At 30.0% G+C, this 21527-nt stretch overlaps 4 protein-coding genes across 4 annotated transcripts; 1 reads left to right on the top strand and 3 right to left on the bottom strand.

Moving 5' to 3' along the window:
• Nucleotides 1-624: 624 nt before the first annotated feature.
• LOC125836051 (short chain aldehyde dehydrogenase 1-like) lies at nt 625-3087 on the bottom strand. The gene is made up of 3 exons (XM_049515139.1): nt 3081-3087; nt 1854-1896; nt 625-1429 (listed from the first exon to the last, which is right to left on the bottom strand). The coding sequence occupies exons 1-3, from the start codon at nt 3085-3087 to the stop codon at nt 625-627; spliced, it is 855 nt and encodes a 284-aa protein (XP_049371096.1).
• Nucleotides 3088-3486: 399 nt separating this feature from the next.
• Nucleotides 3487-6938, bottom strand: LOC125836045 (uncharacterized). The gene is given in 6 exon segments (XM_049515137.1): nt 3487-3675; nt 3677-3921; nt 3924-4291; nt 4837-4874; nt 5959-6673; nt 6901-6938. Coding segments are annotated over 6 exon segments (1593 nt in total).
• Nucleotides 6939-10192: 3254 nt separating this feature from the next.
• LOC125836035 (short chain aldehyde dehydrogenase 1-like) lies at nt 10193-11848 on the top strand. Its single transcript, XM_049515131.1, has 3 exons — nt 10193-10233; nt 10638-10897; nt 11282-11848. Exons 1-3 carry the CDS (start codon nt 10193-10195, stop codon nt 11821-11823), a joined length of 843 nt encoding a protein of 280 aa, XP_049371088.1. The 3' UTR covers nt 11824-11848.
• Nucleotides 11849-12771: 923 nt separating this feature from the next.
• On the bottom strand, nt 12772-14564 carry LOC125838047 (L-ascorbate oxidase homolog). Its single transcript, XM_049517107.1, has one exon. It carries the CDS (start codon nt 14458-14460, stop codon nt 12784-12786), a length of 1677 nt encoding a protein of 558 aa, XP_049373064.1. The 5' UTR covers nt 14461-14564; the 3' UTR covers nt 12772-12783.
• Between the last annotated feature and the right edge of the window lie 6963 nt (nt 14565-21527).

Genomic DNA, 21527 nt, shown 5'->3' with positions numbered 1-21527 from the left:
GATAATTCTGTGAGATATATTCAAACTGATTTGTATTACTATCATATGCATGATTTGTATTATGTCATGCTCGTCCTCAACTCATGCGTTTATTTATTTAATTTTATATAACTTAAGTGTTTACTTGTGAGCGTTCAATGTTGAAGGACATAAATTGATAACCAAAGCCAAATTAAAAGACACGTTTATGTATCATGCCGTTTCAAAAATAGGACATCTTTGGTAGGTTCACTTTTTTTCTAGAGTTTCAAATCTAATATCAATTATTTGATTTTCCTCAACTATCATAACATTGGATATGAAGAAAAAAACACTTAAATTTATATAAAATTGAATAAGTACACACATACCTACGTCATACATAGTGTAATAGTTGTGATACTTTCAATAATAGAAATATCTTTGATAGGTTCTAAATTCTAAAATACCCCTATAAATAATGTACTTTCTAAGTAACTCCATTTTTTTCAATTTGTCAACACTTTAATTACATTCAAATAAATCTATTGTTCAAAGTTGAGGGACAGTTTGATTTTTTAATATTTCCACTCATAGGTAAATGGACAAACTTTTTTTTTCCAAAGGATAAAACTTACACACTTTTGATCTAAAAAAGAAAATTACTCATTCAAGACTACCAATCTTCCTAATGCCTTGTTTGAGAGCAACATTTGTAGTACTATATCCACCATCAATCAATATATTCATCCCACTTATATACTTTGATTCATCACTAGCAAGGTACAATGCTGCTTGTGCAACATCCTCACCCTCCAAAATTGTCCCTTTCAAGTTTGAAATTTGTGACACAAATTCCTCAACTTTTTCTTTGTCGTGAATTCCAAAACCATTCATCAACATTGGAGTTGCCACACCAAATGGAGAAACACAATTAACCCTAATTCCATGTTCTCCCAATTCAACACCTAAATTTTTTGCTAGCCCCACTATCGCGTGTTTCGATGCCAAATACGTGTGTGCCACGTCACCATAGGTCACCGAGGCGATACTTGAAGTGAAAATAATGCTTCCTTTTTTGGGTGGAATCATCACACGAGTCGCGTGTTTCGCGCACATTAATGCCCCGAAGACGTTCACGTCGAATACGTTTTTGAAATTTTCGTAGTCTGATTTCAAGATGGTGGTATCTGGTTGTCCTGGAACTCCAGCGTTACTGAACATTATGTCAAGCTTGCCGTACTTAGAAATCGCCATGTCCACTACATTCTTGACATCTTTTTCTACTTTCACATCACAATGTACGTAAGAGACATCTCTATTTTCACCTATTTCTTTGATGATGGATTGGCCTTGATCGTCTTGGACATCCGCAATCAAAACTTTTGCACCATGTTTGGTGAAAAGTCTTGTCGTAGCTTCACCAATACCACTAGCACCACCTGTTATGATTGCTACTTTGCCCTCTAGCCTGACACAATCAAACAATTAAAGCAATAACAACAATAGGCAAATATAGGAGAATTATGTTGTTTTCGACTTGAACTATATATATACTCTTTATACTTTAAATTACGGGACATACTTTTATTTTGTCTTATTCAGTAACAATTTAAACTTTTCATTTTACTCCACCAATGTCTATACTAGTTTTAGATAACTTTAAAAAAAAAATTATCTTTCTTTTCTTTTTTAAATCAATCAAATATATCATCACATAAATTTGGACAGAAGGAGTGCTAACATACATAAAAGAAAAAGTAAGAAGTGTACATATAATAAAGGTTTAAATGAACTCCCTAATATCATCAAAGATATACAAATAAATTGAACAATTAGAATGGGACAATATGAGCTCAACATTAAGGAAAACATAACAATATAAAGGTATATACCTTTTAGCAATGGAGGAGATGGAGGCCATGGAATATAATTCACCTTCAAGTGTTTGAAAAATGAGGAAGATGAGATATATTTGCTATGTGCCCCCACACTTCAAAGTTATGGATCTTATCTTTTGTGCTGCAATATAAAATCACTTCCCCCATTTTGTTTTAAGTGTTCATTATTATATTTAAAAGACATAATACATAGACCTTTCGTTTACTTTGATATCAATTGACATCTATCTATGTTCTTTCACTTAAAATTTATATAAAATTAAACAAATAGACACACTTGTCCTACGTGACGACATCCTACGTGTATTATATCACATAGAACACGGGTGTCTATTTATTCAATTTTATACAAGTTTTAGTGTCTACGTGTTCACATTCAAAGCTGAAGGTCGCGTGAGAATTTAATATCACGGAATTTAGAAAATAATACTTAAAACCTATCAGTCATTAAAACTAAAACACTATATTATCTTACATACAAGATTACGTAGTCACGTACATTAATAATTTCATAATTTATTCTTTTGCTTCCAGGGAGTGTTACTATTAATAAATAAATAATCATTGTTGAAGGAATAAATACATTTAAATTTGGACTTAAAGTCCTTTTTATTAATGTCTGTTGAAACCAAGTTAAAAAAACATATTTATTTATTATGCCTATTAAAAATTTATGTTTATTTTTATTTATCTAGTTTAGATAATCAAAAGATAATTTATCATCTAGACTTACCCTTATTATTAACTATACTTGTTTTCTAAAGTTGTTATTCTATTTTCTTGCCTCTTAAAAGATGTGTTAGTTCAATACTAGAGAAATAAAAATCAGTGTAGAGAGTGTTAACATCCATTTGAAAGTTAGTATTAAATAAGTTAATTAAATCCTTTAAAATATTAGATCTTTGACAGCTATAGGTAGATCATAAATTTGCTTATTTTATACAATACAATGAGATCAGCGATAGCTGTCAATCTTGATTAGTTGATTGCCCGCAAATAATTGAGTAATTAATATAATCAATTAGATGTTTCAAATAATTGAGGTCCAACAACTAGTACATGACACAATGTTATAATAATCGTAATAGAAAAAAAAAATTGTCTAGATCTATCAATAATATCATTTATTTTTTAGATTTGATGTTGAAAAATTACTCCAAATCGATTTTGTCTTCTAAACGGGTCGAGTTGGAGTGCCACATTGCGATTCAATCTCAATACTTGACATTTTTCACTTTGCACATGATGGACTAGATCCAAATTAGTACAATGCTAATAATGCACGTAATTCATATAGATAAATAATTCATACGTACGTTATGCGAGCATCAAGTGAAATATCTATTAAGGTTTTACAAAAACTTCACATAGGAATTCAATCACATGCGGAGAAAAAATATCTATTAACTTGAGAAAGAAAAAAAGGTAGAATAATACCAAGGTAAAGAGAAAAATAAAATTACGAAATTATGAATAAACTAAAGGTGTAATGGGAAAGAAAAATAACATAATGATGTCACTGCATCAAATTGGTATTACATGATTCTTTTCATCATATCATTACATAATAGCAGTTTTATTAGCGATACGATAAAATTTTAATAACAAATCAAAATAAATATTATATTTAAGAACGGAACATGGTAATGCCTTGTCTAAGAGCAACATTTGTAGTACTAAATCCACCATCAATCACAATATTCATCCCACTTATATACTTTGATTCATCATCACTAGCAAGATACAATGTTGCTTGTGCAACATCCTCAACGTCCAATATTGTCTCTTTAAGATTTGCAATTTCACACACAAATATATTCCTCAATCTTTTCCTTTTCATCAATTCCAAGACCATTCTTTAACATTGGAGTTGGCACACAAAATGGAGAAACACAATTAACCCTAATTCCATGTTTCCCTAATTCAACACCTAAGTTCTTGGCTAGACCTACCACGGCATGTTTCGATGCCAAATACGTGTGCACCGCACCGGTACACGTAACGGACCCCATACTCGATGTGAATATAATGCTACCTTTTTTGGACGGAATCATCACACGAGTGCATGGTTGGCGCACATTAATGCCCCAAAGACGTTCACATCGAATACGTTTTTGAAAATTTCATAGTCGATTTTTGAGATTGTGGAACCGAGTTCTTCAGAAATTCCTGCATTGCTGAACATTATGTCAAGTTTACCGTACTTAGAGACCGTCATGTCCACTACATTTTCGACATCTTTTTCCACTTTAACATCACAATGCACGTAGGAGATGGCTTCATTTTCGCCTATTTCTTTAATGATGGATTGACCAAGATCGTCTTGAATATCTGCAATTACGACTTTTGCACCATGTTTGATGAAAAGTCTTGTTGTAGCTTCACCAATTCCGCTAGCACCTCCTGTTACGATAGCAATTTTACCCTCTAGCCTGATACAATCGAACATGTGATCGATTTTATACGATTGTGCTTTAATATGATCATTAGAGCGACATTAAAGGTCAACTCTCTTCAAATAAAAGTAAAAAAATAAAATACATTAGGTGAAGTCTTTCAATCTGTCTAAGTTTTGGTTGCGATAGAGTACACAAGATATGTGTACTCATGATCAATAGTAGGATTACTTAGTGGTAGTGGCAAATTCAAGATTCCAAATTTGGTTTGATTATTATAACTTTATCAATTTTTTTGTTGAAAACCTCAAAGATTTTTTCACTCTTATTATATTCAAATTGAGATGAAAGGATATCTGATAGTCTCATTTAAACAAAGAAAACTAGGTAATGGACTCTATCCAAGACTGAGACAACATAGGCGAAAGGGGCTTAGTGGTACAACTAGACGATCAATTAAAGATCAGGCAATTTTAATAAATTTGATATAATCGAAGTGTTCACAAACTAATAAGAACAATCATATTCGAGAAGATAATGGTCAAGATTTAGAAAAACATGACAAACAAATTAAAACGTACCTTTTAGCAATGGAGGCCATGGAATTCTTCTTTGAGTGCTTGAAAATGAGGAAGATTACTTGTTAGGGAGAATGGTACTAGTACTAGTCCAATGGCTCTTATTAATTAGTACTCCCTTGTTTTCTAATTAGGATACATCTTATAATAATTATTATTATTAATTAATCAATAATAATTACCTGTGCAACTATTTAATTAGTAAGTACTTCTAGTTGGAAGTTGACTTTTTAATTAGCAAATAAGTATGTAATTAATTTAGGTTATTAGGTATGTAGACACCTTTCCTAACATATTTCTTATACTTCACAATTAGGTCTGCGCTATTTAAATATAGGCCACGAATTTGAAAGGTGAATCAACGATTAGGGGTGATCGTTCAGATGAAATATGAAAATTTAGATTTGATTTTCCGATTCAAGAATTACAATTCAAATTTAATTCATAGAGATTGAATTGGATCAAATTTCTTAAATTTGATTTTTCGAATTAATCGACTTATATATTTTGAATTTTTAATTTTGAGCCCATAAGTCAAGTTGGTGCCACTTATTCTTCTTATTACAAAATGATTATCCAAAAATAAAGTATTCATATCAAGTTGCCTTTAATAATTCTCCATTCCCATGATCACAATAATTCAAATAAAGTATTCACACTAGCAATAATATTATTATCAAATAAATTCCTAGCAACATGATCCATGTCTAACGATAACATAGTAAAACCATGTCATATTATAAAGTACTATTACATCAAAAAAAGAAACTAAAAAATAGTCTATCTTTAAAATTAAACAAATCCAAGTATATAGTAAAACCATGTCCTAATAGACCATGATACACTAATAATTCAAGTTTTCTGAATTTCCTTATTAAAATTTCTAGCTACACCACCTCTTCAAGCTTTCTTATTCTTCTTAAACGCAACAACAACAACAATAACATAGTCTGGGGAGGGTATAGTGTACGCATACTTTATCACTACCTCGTGGAGATAGAGAGATTGTTTTCGAAAAACCTTCGACAACATTCTTATTCATCATATTTCTAATAACATTTATTGATATTGCTCCATCATCTTGAGAAAACTAGGGTTAACAACACTAAACCCTCCATCAATTACAAGATTTTGTCCACTTAAATATTTTGCTTCATCACTAGCAAGAAAAACAGCAGCATTTGCTACATCTTCTTTGCCATGATTAACCCCTTTTAAATTCCCTATAACACCCATCATTCCTTCATACATTTCTCCAATTTCATTATTAAGTTTAGTATTTGATAATATAGCAAAAGGTGAAATACAATTAACTCTTATACCATGTAACCCTAATTCAACAGCCAAATTTTTGCACATACCTACAATTCCATATTTTGATGCAACATAAGTGTGTGATCCAATTCCAGCCACTTGTGTACAACAACTTGTTGTAAACAAAATGCACCCTTTTTTACGTGGTACCATTGTTTTCGCTGCATATTTTGCGCCTAAAAAAGATCCGATTAAATTTACCGCGATTTTACGCTCTAGGTCATCGATTTCCGTGTCCATGATGGTTTTTATCTTCGTATCGTAAATGCCAGCGTTATTGTACATTATGTCGAGATGACCAAATTTTGAAATCGTAACGTCGATTAAATTTTTTACGTCGTCCTCTTTCGAGACATCGCAATGAACGTAATGGGCGTTTTCGCCTAGATTGGTTGCGATTTCTTCACCCTCGGGATCTTGAATATCCGCGATGACGACTTTTGCGCCGTTCTCGATGAAGACTCGGACCGTAGTCGCTCCGATACCACTTGCACCACCGGTGATAATAGCTACCTTTCCCTCCAACCTGAAAAACGACTTTCGAGATTTCACTTACATGCATTGATATTTCAATAAAATATTTCTTTTAGATTTAAACATAATCTCTATCTGCTCTGATATCATTATAATATATACATGTATAAGAACAATTTTTAGTTACTTAATTATGCCAAGCTTAGTAAATGATAGTAAAAAAAAATACTATACTATTTTAACCCCAAAAAATTAATGAAAGAAAGATATTTTTTTCACCTTCTGTTTGGAGAAAATACACATGAACTCTTGTCCATTTTGCTTTTTGATGCCTTTGTATCACCTTTTGTTTTTGTGATGGCATAATAACTTTTTGGTTCGAGTATTTATAAGGAAAATAATCACTTAATTATAGTTTATTAACTAAAAATGGGAAATAATTTAGTCAGCTTTTATTTATTAGCTGCCTAACTTTACTGTACACAATATGATGTAGCTATTTAGATACTATTATAGAGTAGAAGGAATAAGAGCTAATTCAATTAGTTAAAAGTTTATTTGTATTCGATGTTTACGTCAAGTTAATAAATATATAATATATGTATACAATTCTTTAGCATTTTTCTTTGATTAGTTAACATGTAGAAATGACAAGCAATCCCGATTGAAGCTTAATTCTAATTGATAGATTAATTAACAATAAACTTGATTAAAATGAAGTGCTTTCTCTCGAGGAAAAGATATCGGGATAAACTACGTTGTCACTGAATTTCACTATTTTTGTGAAGGGAGGTAGATTTGTTCAACTTCAGATGCGAGTAAGTATTTACCAATCAATCGGCTATCTAGTTAATTATGTTCTTGAACTATAGCTCCATGTGATCAATTGAAATCTTTTTTTAATTAATAGCACTTTTGATTCCTCAGTTTTTGATAATTTCATTTATGTTTAAGTCCTTATAATATTTAATTTAATATATTTAACTTTTCACTACTTGAAACATGCACTATTGATCCATTTGTTTGTGAATCTTACCAATTTACCAAGAGCAATTATATTATTCACCATTAGTTATATATGTGTTATATTAAACTTGTACTATTATTTAAACTTTGAAAAAGATATAATATATTTTCACATGAAAAGACTAATAACACATATTTTATGAGTTAAAATGATTGAGTCAATAAATGAGCAGGTTAATAACTCGCCAAAATATTAAAAAAAACGGATATAATCTAATTCGCTCCATTCTTTCCAAATTTTAATTTTTTTTTTTATATATATAGTTTTTAACTACCTATAAAAATATTCTAAGTTGGATCATTTTGTGAAAGCCTTTTGAAAAGCTTTCACAGTTTTCTAGTGGATCAATTCAGATTACATATCAATTTGTTTTTTAAGATAAATTGAGTGAGTCAAAATAGATTAAATTGGTAAATGAAAGAATTATTAATTAAATTGAACGCATATTATTTTCATGAATTAATTTTATCGCCCCTAATTCTAAGCTATTTATAGAAACTAGAATAGTTGTTAGGCTAATCTAATTACAGCATGCTCCTATTTTCTCTAATTTTTTCATTCACGTTGACATGTTGTACCAACTACCACACATTATTGAATTTTGGGGATGGGTTAAAGTGTAAAGATTTTAAATGATCTATATTTAAGATAGTAGTAAAATATTATAAAATATTTAGCTATTTTAGAATTAAATTCAGAGTTATGAAATTGAAGGTTTGAAGTTAAAATTGAACATTGATAATAGTGTCAAGATATAGTCTGAATATAACGCTTTTAAATTTCTTTTTAGAGATTATCAAGAAAAACGATTGTTATTCATGCAAGATGAATCTTACTTCAAGCTTCACTATTATAGAGCATAAAAAAAGAGAAAAAATTAGCTAAACTAATGGGGTAATGGGCTATCAAGAATTAAAAGTGAAAATAGATTGTCTACTTGATGTCAGACTTATTAAGAATCGAGGATGACGTATAACATCATTCTTCTAAGACTATTATTGAAGATTACTGATATTTATTAAATGCCTACAAGTTTGTAATCACAAATATTTATTTATAAAAGAAATATGGAGATATGTGATTTGTCAATTTGGTGTGTAGATCTGTCGATATCGGTTTTGACTATGATTTGGTCATTTGGTAAGATTTTATAAAAATTGGAGAGTTTTTGGTAGTTTTCATATTTTTTAGATTTTTTCATGTTTATCACAAAATAAAATACAACTTAAGAAATTCAAATTTCATGTTAAACAACACTTCAACTTCAAATCAATCTTTTTTCGTATTTACTAATTTCAAACCATGTCTATACAGGTCCTGAGTTCTAAATTTACTTTTGAAAATTCTTATAAATCATTGTTTTTAGCATTATTTGAAGCAAACAAAAAAGGAAGGAAGAGAGAAAAAAATTACTCCGCTATTTACATATTTTTAAAGAATCTTTCGAAAATAACCTTTCTGTCATCCCAAAATTGTTCCATTTTTTTCAATGACATACATCTTTTGTACAAAATTAAAAGAATGTCAATAGAATTAGAACACAACTCTCCAAATTTAACTAGGGCAAATTTTAGGAATCCCATAGTTTTAATATGAAACTACAATCTATCCCTCTTTAGTTTGTAATAACATTAATCCCTTAAAAAGTAACACAAATCGGATATATAATATGTAGCTCAGATACATTAAAGAGTATCTCGGATACATTATAACATAAACCGGATACATAATATGTAGCTCGGATACATTATAAAATAAACCAGATACATAATATGTAGCTCGGATACATTAAATACTGGCTCGAATATATTAAAGAAATAAGGGATTTTAGAGATTTTTAGAAATAGAAGGGGATATTGGAAATAAGAGAAAAACATAAGACGTGTATTTCAGTAATTTTTCCATTTAACTAAGTAGTCAATCAAAGCCACAATACTTGATTAATTTTCAAGTAGTTTTTTTTTGTTTCCCACTCGGTGTCCGGAGCCCATATTGGAGATCCGATTAAATTCGGATCGCGCTCTGCAGGGACCCATTCGAGGGTGGCGCTCCCAACAGGATTTTTTTCATACCCAGGACTCGAACCCGAGACTTTTAATTAAGGGTGAAACACTCCCACCAGTGTATCACAACCCATGGTAAATTTTTTTTTCAAGTAGTTGCATATTTTGACCTTGCAGATGATGTGCTACATTTTTTTCAATATACTAAAATAATATAAATCATCATTAAATATTATTTTTTAGAAAAATGTGCCACTGGAAAAAGAGAAACAATTAGCAGCCAAGAAAGACCAATTAGACTTTCAAGTAGTCAAATAACAACTCCTACACTCTCTAATCAAAGTGATTTTCAAATATGTTTTGTATTTTTTTAATATTTAGTATTTGAATCATTTTTTTCATTCTATTAAATAGTATACTCTCACACTATATATATGAAGCTAAACAAAATTGGGACTAAGACATTAAAACTCTAACACACCTAAGAGATTCAAAAAATACTTTGTGAAATCATTATTTCCTTGAATTTTGTCTTTAAAAAATGGCCACCAATAGCGATTCAGTCTCTACATCAGCCAAAAGGTATGTATTTAGTGATCACTTTCATCGAATACGACTTTTTCGCAGAATTCTATATGTATCTATGAAATCGAGTTTAGAATTCTGCACTCTCACTTTAAAAATATTACTCTTACTTATAATTCAGTAACTTTAGTTACAATTCTATATTTGTCTTAAGAAATCTATTGAATAGTCATAAATTATTTATTTAAAATTCAGTGATTCAAATGAACTAGAATTTCGAACCATAAATTCAAATCCTAATTTCGGCTCTGATTGCTAATACTGATGACAAAATACTTATTTTTTTTGCTTTGAAGTTTGGTTAAAACACCTCGACTCTTTAAAATAAGTATTTTTAGTTTTTCAAATCTTAGCCAAATAGGCTATAAATGTAATTTTGCTATTTTTTTGTAATTTTTCAGGCTAGATGGTAAAGTAGCAGTTATTACTGGAGGTGCAAGTGGAATTGGTGCTACTACTGCAAAATTGTTTGTCAAAAATGGTGCTAAAGTTGTAATTCTTGATGTTCAAGATGATCTTGGCCGTTCATTTTGCGACAAAATCGGGCTAGAACACATCTCGTACGTCCATTGCGATGTCACTATTGAAAAACAAGTCGAGGAGGCCATAGATTTTGTAGTGTCAAAGCATGGAAAGATTGACATAATGTACAACAATGCAGGTACGTATGTCAAATGAGCGATTTAAACTAAATTTGAACGAATTTAAATGGATCGAATCGATAAATGAATGTCGTTATTCAGCTTTGCCCAAAAGTTAGTTGGGCCAAGATGGGCTAAATAATGGATAGTCCAACCTGCCTAATTTTTACTAAGCTTTAGTTTATTTATTTGTTTTTCTAATAATTTATTTAATTATCAAATAAAATTAATAATTTTAATTATTATAGCTACATATTGAAAAAAGTATGTAAATATTTTTGACAAAAAAATAGCTATTGTCATGGATTTTTTTCAATTTATCTGTCAAGATGGATTGAGTTAATAAATGAGCTGATTAAGAATGTGATATTTTTATGAGTTAATTTTGTCATTTCTAAATACAGGCATCACAGGAAGTATATCTTCAGGAATTACTACAACGGACTATGAAAACCTGAAAAAAGTATTTGACATCAATGTGTTTGGCGCCTTTCTAGGCGCCAAACACGCGGCTCGAGTGATGATCCCGGCTAAAAAAGGTGTCATTCTCTTCACGGCGAGTGTGACAGCTGTTGTAGCCGGGATGTCCCCACACACATATGCGTCGTCTAAGCACGCGGTAATCGGGCTATCGAACAATTTGTGCGTGGAATTAGGACAATATGGTATAAGAGTAAATTGCATTACACCACATGTTGTGGCTACACCAATGTTAACTAATTTTGTTGGTGGAATTGATCAAAGTAAAGTAGATGAAGCACTTATGAAATCAGCTAATTTGAAAGAAGCAAAATTAGAAGCAGAAGATGTTGCTGCTGCTGCTGTTTATTTGGCAAGTGATGAGTCTAAGTATGTAAGTGGATTGAACTTAATGATTGATGGAGGTTATAGAAAAACTAATCCACTTTTTCCAATGTGTATTAGAGAGATTCTTAGTGGCTTTTAACCAAGATTTTTGGGATTTGTTGTCTTGTTATCTAATAATGTGTTGAGGACTTTGATTCGGTTTCCCACTCGGTGTTTGGAGTCTGAATTGTCTTTGAAAGTTGTCTTGTTATCCAATAACAAATTTTGTGACACATGACATGTACTTTTTATTCTTCTTTTGGTTAATATATACTCGTTTCGTTTCAATTTATTTAATCTGTTTTTAAAAAAAATGTCTTTTTACTTTTTCTTGACGTAAAGGTGTTATCATTATAAAGGTGCATATAGGTAAACAACGCGCTATCATAGGCTTTCTTGACTTATGTTGTTTGAACTCTTTAAAAATATCGACTGGTGTGCGTCAGATCCTTCAAAAGTAGTTTATCTTTTAAGAATCTGACACAGGTGCGACATGAGCAACTTGATAGTCTGACAATGTAGGAAAGTGATTGATGTTCTCTGATTTATGGAAACAGAAGTAACATATGTTAATTGACCACCATATAATGTTCATGAGTGAGACATATCAAGTAACTTGCACAGCTATTGCAGTGTCGGAGTCAGAATTTTTACTAAAGGGGGTTCAAAATATAAAGAAGCGCACACAGAAGAAACAAAGAGGATTCAAGTTGAGCTGTATATATATATATCTAGTACAGAGGGAAGATCACGAATTAACGGTTTATTTTTACAACTCATAAAGAAGTAAACTATGCACTCTACCAAACGAGGCATATATAAGTTGAAATGCAACAGAGATTGTAGTACATAAAAATGCAGCTCTTTAATGTATCGATCATCTCGAATTACAATTTCTTGACACTTGACAAGATTATATGGAGGGGGAAAAGCCTTGACTTAAGTTTTATTATAAGAAAGAATGTAAATGGAAAGAATACATGATTTAAGAAAGGCGAAAAATCAAGGTGTTGTTGTTGTTATTTTAGATAGGACCCCCTCGAATGTAATGTATGACGATCTACGCCTTGTATGGAGAAGGCATTGGCATACTCTTAACAATACCGCAAAGAGGGTGGTTGTCAGGGAGGTTGTACTCATCTCTCAACGAGCGAGCTGGTGAGAGAACACTAAAGTATAGTTGTTGTCCCAAGTAGAACCTCTCCCACATTTCTGATCTCAAGCTCCATAGTCCTGCATTGTCAAGTGTGGTCATGACCGCGGCCCATGAGTTAGGATAGACTTGGATGCTGTGTCTGTTTATGGCATCGACTAAGTTGTAGTTCTTTCTTTTCTCAGGAGTCCACTTCCCTGGCTCAACCCCAACTGCGAAGAAGGAATAACCATCCAAGTGATAGGTTTGGATGGTCTTCTCATGGTTCTCAAAGATGATCTCAACAAAGTTACGGAATGTTGCATTCTTGATATTTGAGGCAACGGTTACCTTGTCTGATGACGACATTGATGGTTCATCACCCATGAGATCATACTTGAACACCTTATCAGTAGCTCCAAAGTATTCAGCTAGCTTGAATGGGGTCTCTGAATCAGTGTGGGAGATACCATTCAACGCGTATCTAAGCTTTCCATCAACTTCACTCCTTGAGTTTACAATCTTGAAAGTGCGAGTGATGTTGATCTGTCCATAGTGGTATGATCCTTGAGGGTTGGGACGGGCAGCACTAGCAGTAAGGTTCCATCTGAAAGACCGGAATTGGTTCATGGACCAGGCAATGCCTTGAGTGTTTTCTGGTGGTGGTGCTGGGAGATCAGAAGATGCTGGTCCCTTTCCACTTGCGTATCGAATGATAGACACAGAGGACAATTCAGCTTGCTTCAAGAATCTGCTCGAAACAATCATGTAATAGTCCTTTGGCTCTTGATCAGCAGTCACCAACACTGATAGGCATTGACCAACATGAAGGTCAAGTGACTCGTATACGTTCTGCACTGTGTGGGATCCTTCTATTTCCACCAACTTCATCGGGTGTCCTTGGATCCTAACATTCACTGATGTCCTCATACCGACATTACAAAATCTATACCTATACGTCTTACCAGCCTCCATCTTGTATAGTGGCTCCGCAACTTTGTCACCAACCTTTACAGATTTTCCATTTATGTGAATCCCATCTGGCCTTCCTATTGTCCGTCCCCCATCCAATATCTTCTTCAATGACTTGTACCCCTTGTTATACCAATCACCCACAAACACACTATAGTCATCCGCGGGGTTGTCAAATGGAACTGGGATAAGTGCACGACTATGAACATTTATAGCACCAAAACCACCAGCAGCGCGATGCAAGTCTGTTGTTGGGAAGTAGAAGAAGCTACCGATTTGATCCTTCACCTGGAATCTGTATGTAAAGTTTGTACCAGGCATAATTGGACACATAGTACCCGGGGTACCATCTTGCCACGAATTCTTCCTTTGTTGAACACCGTTCCATGTTAACAGCAACGGTTCATCTAAATGATTGAATACATTTACAACGATATTGTTATTCGACGTACAATTGATCCTAGGCCCTGGAAGTTGTCCATTTATAAGGATCCCTTGTAGTGGGACCCCTAATGGAGCGATAGTTCCATATGTGACATTCCACTCGAAACGAAGGTAAGGATCCTCAGCTTTAACCAACACAAATGTAAGGCAAACTAGCAAAGACACAACTGTTATACTAGTTCTCTCCATATTTTTTTCCCCAATTACAACCTTTTTTTTTAATATATGGATATTTTTTTGGGGGGAAATTTTATTTAATTCTGACAAAGAAGAAGAGGGAAATATCTTCTTCTTGCTTCCTTTTTTTAGTTGCTAGAGCTTGCATTTGATACATTCTCCTTGATGGAATTTATACTAAATGTTTTTTAACTACCTACATTATATGTGTGGCTCTCCTTATATTTTTAACTATATTTTAGCATTTCCTCTAGTTTTTGTTTACTTCTTCTTTACTTAATTAATTAATTATTCTAATTATGTTGACTTATTCTTTTCTATTAGTATTCCTCTAAAATTTAGCACTTAATTAATTAATTATTCTAATTATGTTGACTTATTCTTTTCTATTAGTATTCCTCTAAAATTTAGCAAAATGAGTGGTACAATTTGGTAGAATTTGACTCATTTTCTCATTGAACCAAAGATACGAATATTATACAAAAAAAAATTAATAATAATACTTTATATATATATATATATTTGTATTTAAATTAAAGTATTATATTTGTCATGAAAGTATCATCATGTCAACAAGATTTTCTAACTTCAAAATATATTTTTTTAAATGTTATGATTTCTTTTTTATTGTTTTTTTTAAAAAAAAAAGAACTCATAGAAAATAGGAAAATATGTGAATCATTTAAAATTTATCATTTTTAAAATAAATTTTATATTAAATAATATGGAATAAACGTGCAACACGCGAAAAGCTTTAAAGTGAAAAGTTGAATTACTATTTTCCCCTACACTAAATTAAAATCTAATTAACTATCTAAATAAACGGTAAAATTAAGTAGAAGTCCTATTTATTTAAGTAAATGCAGAATTGATACGAAAATTCAGATATTGCACTTTAATTCTTTAGTTATGGCATTATAAATTCTCTTTGTTATTACTAATTATTGCAAATGTTATTCATACCCTTTTACATTCTTTAGTTATAGCATTATGAATTTCGTTAGTTATTACACTAATTGTTTCCATCTTTCATCTTTCCTTATATCAACTTTTTTGCAGAATTACTTTTCACATTTTTATATCACCCCTATATACCTGATAACACAACGTTGTTATTGACCCTTGAACAAAACATATCTGATTGATTAAACTGAAAATGGCTTACAAGAATATAAACAATATATTTGTTGGTGTAAGGTAAACATACGATGATTATATATATGATTTCACATATTGCATCTACTTTTTATGTTTAAATTTTTAGTTTATCAATGAAAAAAGAAATGGAAAGTCAAATAGAAATCAAAAATAATTTAGTTTAAATACTTTAAGTTTTAAAATATTTATACTATTAAGCATGAAATACACGTGCAACGCACGTGTGTTGCACGTGTTCGAGAACTAGTGTAATTGTAAAATGTTGAAAATTAAAAATGACAGGGTCAATATTATTCAGATTTTAAGTTTATCCCCCCCCCCCCTCCCCACTCACAAGTGTTCAAGAGAGTGAGCACGCTCTTTGCGCCACCTCAACATGTTCTTTGTGTCACGTCAATATCTGCGAGTGTATTTATTTATAACATTTTTCAGACAAAACCTAAGATTGCGGCTAGTATATATATATATATATAATATTTGGGCACGCACGTTGCACGTGTAGCCCTTACAGGTGCATAAGTATTTTTTCAAAAATCACACGAATAAGATAAACATATTTAAAACCCACATAAAAAATCAATGGCATCCAAAATCTGAAGTGTCAACTTTTAAGATTCTTAATTAATCCTAAATTAATTTTATTTTGGATTTATAAGTTAAAATTTGATATGATTTTGTTAAATTTTAGTAGTTTTTATATAGATATTATGGTTTGAGCCAAAAAGAATTAAGCTAATTAAATTCATAGATCTTACACACTTAATCCGTTCATATCATCAATTAACTCTTGTCCTAGCACCAAAATTTATATTACATTTCTAAATAAACTTCATTTGTTGTGTTTTCTTTACTCAGCGTAATTATAATATTTTTTAGTTAAAAATGAAAATCAACATTTCATTTATATTTTATGAAACTGTTTTGATAAAATTGTACTTGAGAAACAAAAAGACATGCTAACAATTCTTACAATATGTGAGTGATGAGTAATATAAACTTTGAAGGAGAAAGGGAGGTATAATTTATGGATCAAATAACTAAAATAATCAACTAAAATTAAAGCTAAGAAAGTTAATATAATTTCATGAGAAAAATAACCAAAATACCCTGCCAAAACTTATGACAGTTGTAATAAAATATGAGATTTTATTCATTCCTTTCTTTCTTAACATGGGTTTTTATCCTCCCTTCTTTCTTTTGAATGAAAAGACATGAATCATAATGGAGAAGGTAAAGAGATAGATATAATATGATAGGATTACTATTTAATATTTTATTGATTAAATATTTATAATATTTTTATTTAATATAGGGATAAAACGGTAATTTAATATTACACTTTGATGCTTATCACTTTTAATAATGTTAGTTCTTAATCTGCTATGGACGTGTGTTCTAAGAAAATAGCACACTGATAGAAATGAATAACAAAAAATTCAAAGTGAAATAATACAGATTGAAATTGATGAACAATCCGAGTACTCAAACGACTTATTTGTTGAGCGACAAATAATTTTATATGTTGACTTATTCTTTTCTATTAGTATTCCTCTAAAATTTAGCAAAATGAGTGGTACAATTGGTTAGAATTTGACTCATTTTCTCATTGAACCAAAGATACGAATATTATGCATATATATAAAATGTGAACTATGCTCTCCGTTTATTTTTATTTGTCATTTTTAATATACCTGTCTCTGAAACGTGTTTTACACGTTGTATCCTTGTTAATTATTAAAATATGTGCACAATAATTCTCTTTCAATTTTTTTGTTAGTTGAAACTCCATAAAATGATTTTGTATTTTTAATTTACATGATCAAAATTTGTTAAGTTGTATAAATATAAATGTATTATAAAATATAATATAATCATTTGTGAGATATTGACGGCAAGATATTGTTGTACTTCATGAAAAGTATGACACTCTATTATTTAACAAAAATGATAACGCAAAAAAGAAAATTGAAACATATAAAAGAAATGATAATTTGTATTTGTATATATACATATTTATATCATAATTTAAAAAATAAATAAATTAAATACCGCAAAAAAGTTAGAAACATATAAAAGAAATGGTAACCTTAGATCTGTATATATACATACTTATTTACAAATCTAAAAAATAAATGAATTGCCTAAATGAAAATTTGAAATTATCATATAAAAAGTCAATGAAACAAAAGTGTTTCCAATTGATAAATAAAAAGGAAACAAAAGTATTACCCACTTTATATAATTATAACTTTCATTATCCATATAATTAGACATCAAATCAATAAATCAAAGTTGTATGAAACAAAAAAGGAAAAAAAAAAGTATTACTCCACCTTATCTAAGTTCAACTTCTGCTGCCCATAAATTAGACACATAGTTAATATAGGATTGAAATATATAGAGAGAAAATATGAGAGGTGAAAAGGCTTATAACTGATTTGAAATATAATAGTTGATGTAAAATATGTCTTTTTAGATTCTTCAATGTAGCATTGCAGACTCAGAATTGAAAAATGCCAAGAGAAGTGAAAATATTGTAACTGATATGTCTTTATGCTATTAATGAGGATTATTATCTTTTGGATTTATAAACATAGTTAACAGATCAATAGGAGCAGATTTTGATGAGAAATGAAATTACTGATTTTTTTGTCTTTACATATTGATATAAATGTGGAACTCATTAAGATGTTAAACATTATTAAGGCTTTTGAATTTTTTTGAAAATAGTTTATGACATGGTATTTGTTCTACATTTAAAATTGCCATAGTGCAACTAATGAGTTTCTTGGCCTAAAGCATAAAATGGATTCACATTTGATATTAAGGCATTTCATGACTACAACTAACTCTTACAATTCTCCAGCAACAGTTTCACAGCTGTGGTTTAATATTTCTTAAACAGAGTGTTTATGACCTTTTAAATTTATATAAATTAAATAAGAAAAACAGAAGAGGAAAATATTTTTAAAAATATGAGAAGATTAATATGCTATTATTTAATTTTTAATTTAGTATAAGAGCAAAATCGTAATTCAATTTTGAAGTTAGGATCTTCCCACTTTTAATAATAATAATAACAATATATATATCATCAATTTAATATTAATACTACCTTAAAAGCATGAACTCACTAACTTGAATGTTAAATTGCTATAATACCCTACTTAAAACACCCATCTATATATATATTTGAATAGCATATGTTCTCTTGAAAGGTTGTGACTTTTCCGATGAGTTGTGATTTTTCCAAAAGGTTGTGACTTTACCGATAAGTTGTGACTTTTACAAAGGATTGTGACTTTACAGATGAGTTCTGACTTTTTCAAAGAGTTGTGACTTTTCTAAAGGATTGTTACATTTTCAAAGGATCATGACTTTTCAGATAAGGCACAATTAAAACTTGTTGATATTACTTTTTGTTGGCTATAAATAGGGGGAGTTCCTCTCATTTTTCAATCACTAAAACTTTCTAATTTTCTACTCTTCTTCTAAAACAAGGTCAGGGAATTTGAGGTACCACTATTCTGATGAAGTAAATCATTATATCCTAAGAGGATATATTTCCAGAACGTCAAGTACTTGAGGAAATATATTTTTGGTGATATAATAATTATTTTTCTTTTTTTGCTTAATATATTTACAGTAGTATGTAATGTTCAAATATATGAAGCTAACGTGAAGTAGTTTAAATTCATTTGATTTTGTTGACAATTTCTCCCGTGAAGCAGATATATGCTTCTGAATATTGTTTTCAAAAATTATTGAACTTCTCATGAGTCAGAGAATCGCACGAGTTGTTTTGTTGATGCTCAAGACATAAGAATGATTTAATATTGTCAGGAAGTTTGCTTCAAAATAGTTACTACTATATGAACATTTCCCTTTCGTTTTGCTTATTTACATTTTTTTTAATATTTATGTATTTTAGTTGAAGAAAAAATTCATATGATTTATAATGACGCTTGGTTGAAGGGTGTATTAGTGTATTTTTTTTATTTAATTATTTATTTTATGAGATAAATATGTTTATTATATGCAAATCTTCACACACTCACACACATTTGTATTTAAATTAAAGTATTATATTTGTCATGAAAGTATCATCATGTTAACAAGATTTTCTAACTTCAAAATATATTATTTTTAAATGTTATAATTTCTTCTCTTTTTTATTTTAAAAAAACTCATAGAAAATAGGAAAATATGTAAATCATTTAAAAAATTTCATTCACAAAATAAACTTTATACTAAGTAATATGGAATAAACGTGCAACACACAAAAAGCTTTAAAGTGAAAAGTTGAATTACTATTTTGCCCTACACTGAATTAAAATCTAATTAACTATCTAAATAAACAGTAAAATGAAGTAGAAGTCCTATTTATTTAAGTAAATGCAGAATTAATAAGAAATTCAGCTATTGCACTTTAATTCTTTAGTTATGGCATTATAAATTCTCTTTGTTATTACTAATTATTGCAAACGTTATTCACACCCTTTTACATTCTTTAGTTATAACATTATGAATTTTGTTTGTTATTACATTAATTGTTTTTATCTTTCATCTTTCTTTATATCAATTTTTTGCTTTCACATTCTTATACCACCCCTATATACCTAATAACACAACGTTGTTATTGATCCTTGAACAAAACATGTTTGGTTGAATAAACTAAAATTGCTTATAAGGATATAAACAATATCTTTGTTGGTGTAAGGTAAACATGTGATGATTATGTATATGATTTCACAAATTGAATCTACTTTTCATGTTTAATTTTTAGTTTATCAATGAAAAAAGAAATGAAAAGTCAAATAGAAGTCTAAAAAAATTAATTTAAATGCTTTAAGTTTGAAAATATTTATACTATTAAGCATGGAATGCATGTGCAACGCACGTGTTTGAGAACTAGTGTAATTGTAAAATGTTCAAAATTAAAAATGACAGGGTCAATATTAATCAGATTTTAAGTTTATTCCCCCCCCCCTCCCCCACAAGTGTTCAAGAGAGTGAGCACGCTCTTTGTGCCACCTCAACACGCTCTTTGTTCACGTCATCATCTGCGAGTGTATTTATTTATAACATTTTTCAGACAAAACCTAAGATTGTGGTTTATATATATATATATATATATATATATATATAGAGAGAGAGAGAGAGAGAGAGAGAGAGAGAGGAAGAGATCAGTGTATTTGGACACGCACGTTGCACGTGTAGCCCTTATAGGTGAGCATAAGTATTTTTCAAAAATCACATAAATATGATCAATATAATAAAAAATCACATAAAAAATCAATGGCATCCAAAATTTGAAGTGTCAACTTTTAAGATTCTTAATTAATCCTAAATTAATTTTCTTTTGGATTTATAAGTTAAATTTAATATGAATTTGTCAAATTTTAGTAGTTTTTATATAGGTGTTATGTTTTGAGCCAAAAAAAAAAAAAAAGCTAATTAAACTCAACTCATAGATTACACACTTAATTCATTCATATCATCAATTAACCCTTGTCCTAACACCAAAATCTATATTATATTTCTAAATAAACTCCATATGTTGTGTTTTCTTTACTCAGTGTAATTATAATATTTTTTAGTTAAAAAGGAAAATCAACATTTCATTTATATTTTATGAATCAGTTTTGATAAAATGTACTTGAGAAACAAAAAAGCATGCTAATAAATAATGTTACAATATGTGAGTGATGAGTAACATAAATTTTGAAGGAGAAAGGGAGGTATAATTTATGGATCAAATAACTAAAATAATCAACTAAAATTAAGCTTAGAAAGTTAATATAATTTCATGAGAAAAATAATCAAAATATCCTGCCAAAACTTATGAAAGTTGTAATAAAATATGAGATTTTATTCATTCCTTTCTTTCTTAACATGGGGTTTTAACCTCCCTTCTTTCT

Source organism: Solanum verrucosum, unplaced genomic scaffold (genome assembly GCF_900185275.1).
Source record: "Solanum verrucosum unplaced genomic scaffold, falcon-dt-bn FXZP01000284.1, whole genome shotgun sequence".
Taxonomy (NCBI): Eukaryota; Viridiplantae; Streptophyta; class Magnoliopsida; order Solanales; family Solanaceae; genus Solanum; species Solanum verrucosum.
The sequence above is the reverse complement of the archived record's forward strand: the minus strand, read 5'-3'. Positions and strand labels throughout refer to the sequence as shown.

Coding starts and splice junctions, on each gene's coding strand:
- LOC125838047 (XM_049517107.1), bottom strand. CDS start 14,460: ATGGAGAGAACTAGTATAACAGTTGTGTCTTTGCTAGTTTGCCTTACA.
- LOC125836035 (XM_049515131.1), top strand. CDS start 10,193: ATGGCCACCAATAGCGATTCAGTCTCTACATCAGCCAAAAG. Junction 10,234..10,637: donor GTCTCTACATCAGCCAAAAG/GTATGTATTTAG, acceptor GTAATTTTTCAG/GCTAGATGGTAAAGTAGCAG. Junction 10,898..11,281: donor CATAATGTACAACAATGCAG/GTACGTATGTCA, acceptor TTCTAAATACAG/GCATCACAGGAAGTATATCT.
- LOC125836051 (XM_049515139.1), bottom strand. Junction 1,430..1,853: donor ATCTCCTCCATTGCTAAAAG/GTATATACCTTT, acceptor TGATTGTGTCAG/GCTAGAGGGCAAAGTAGCAA.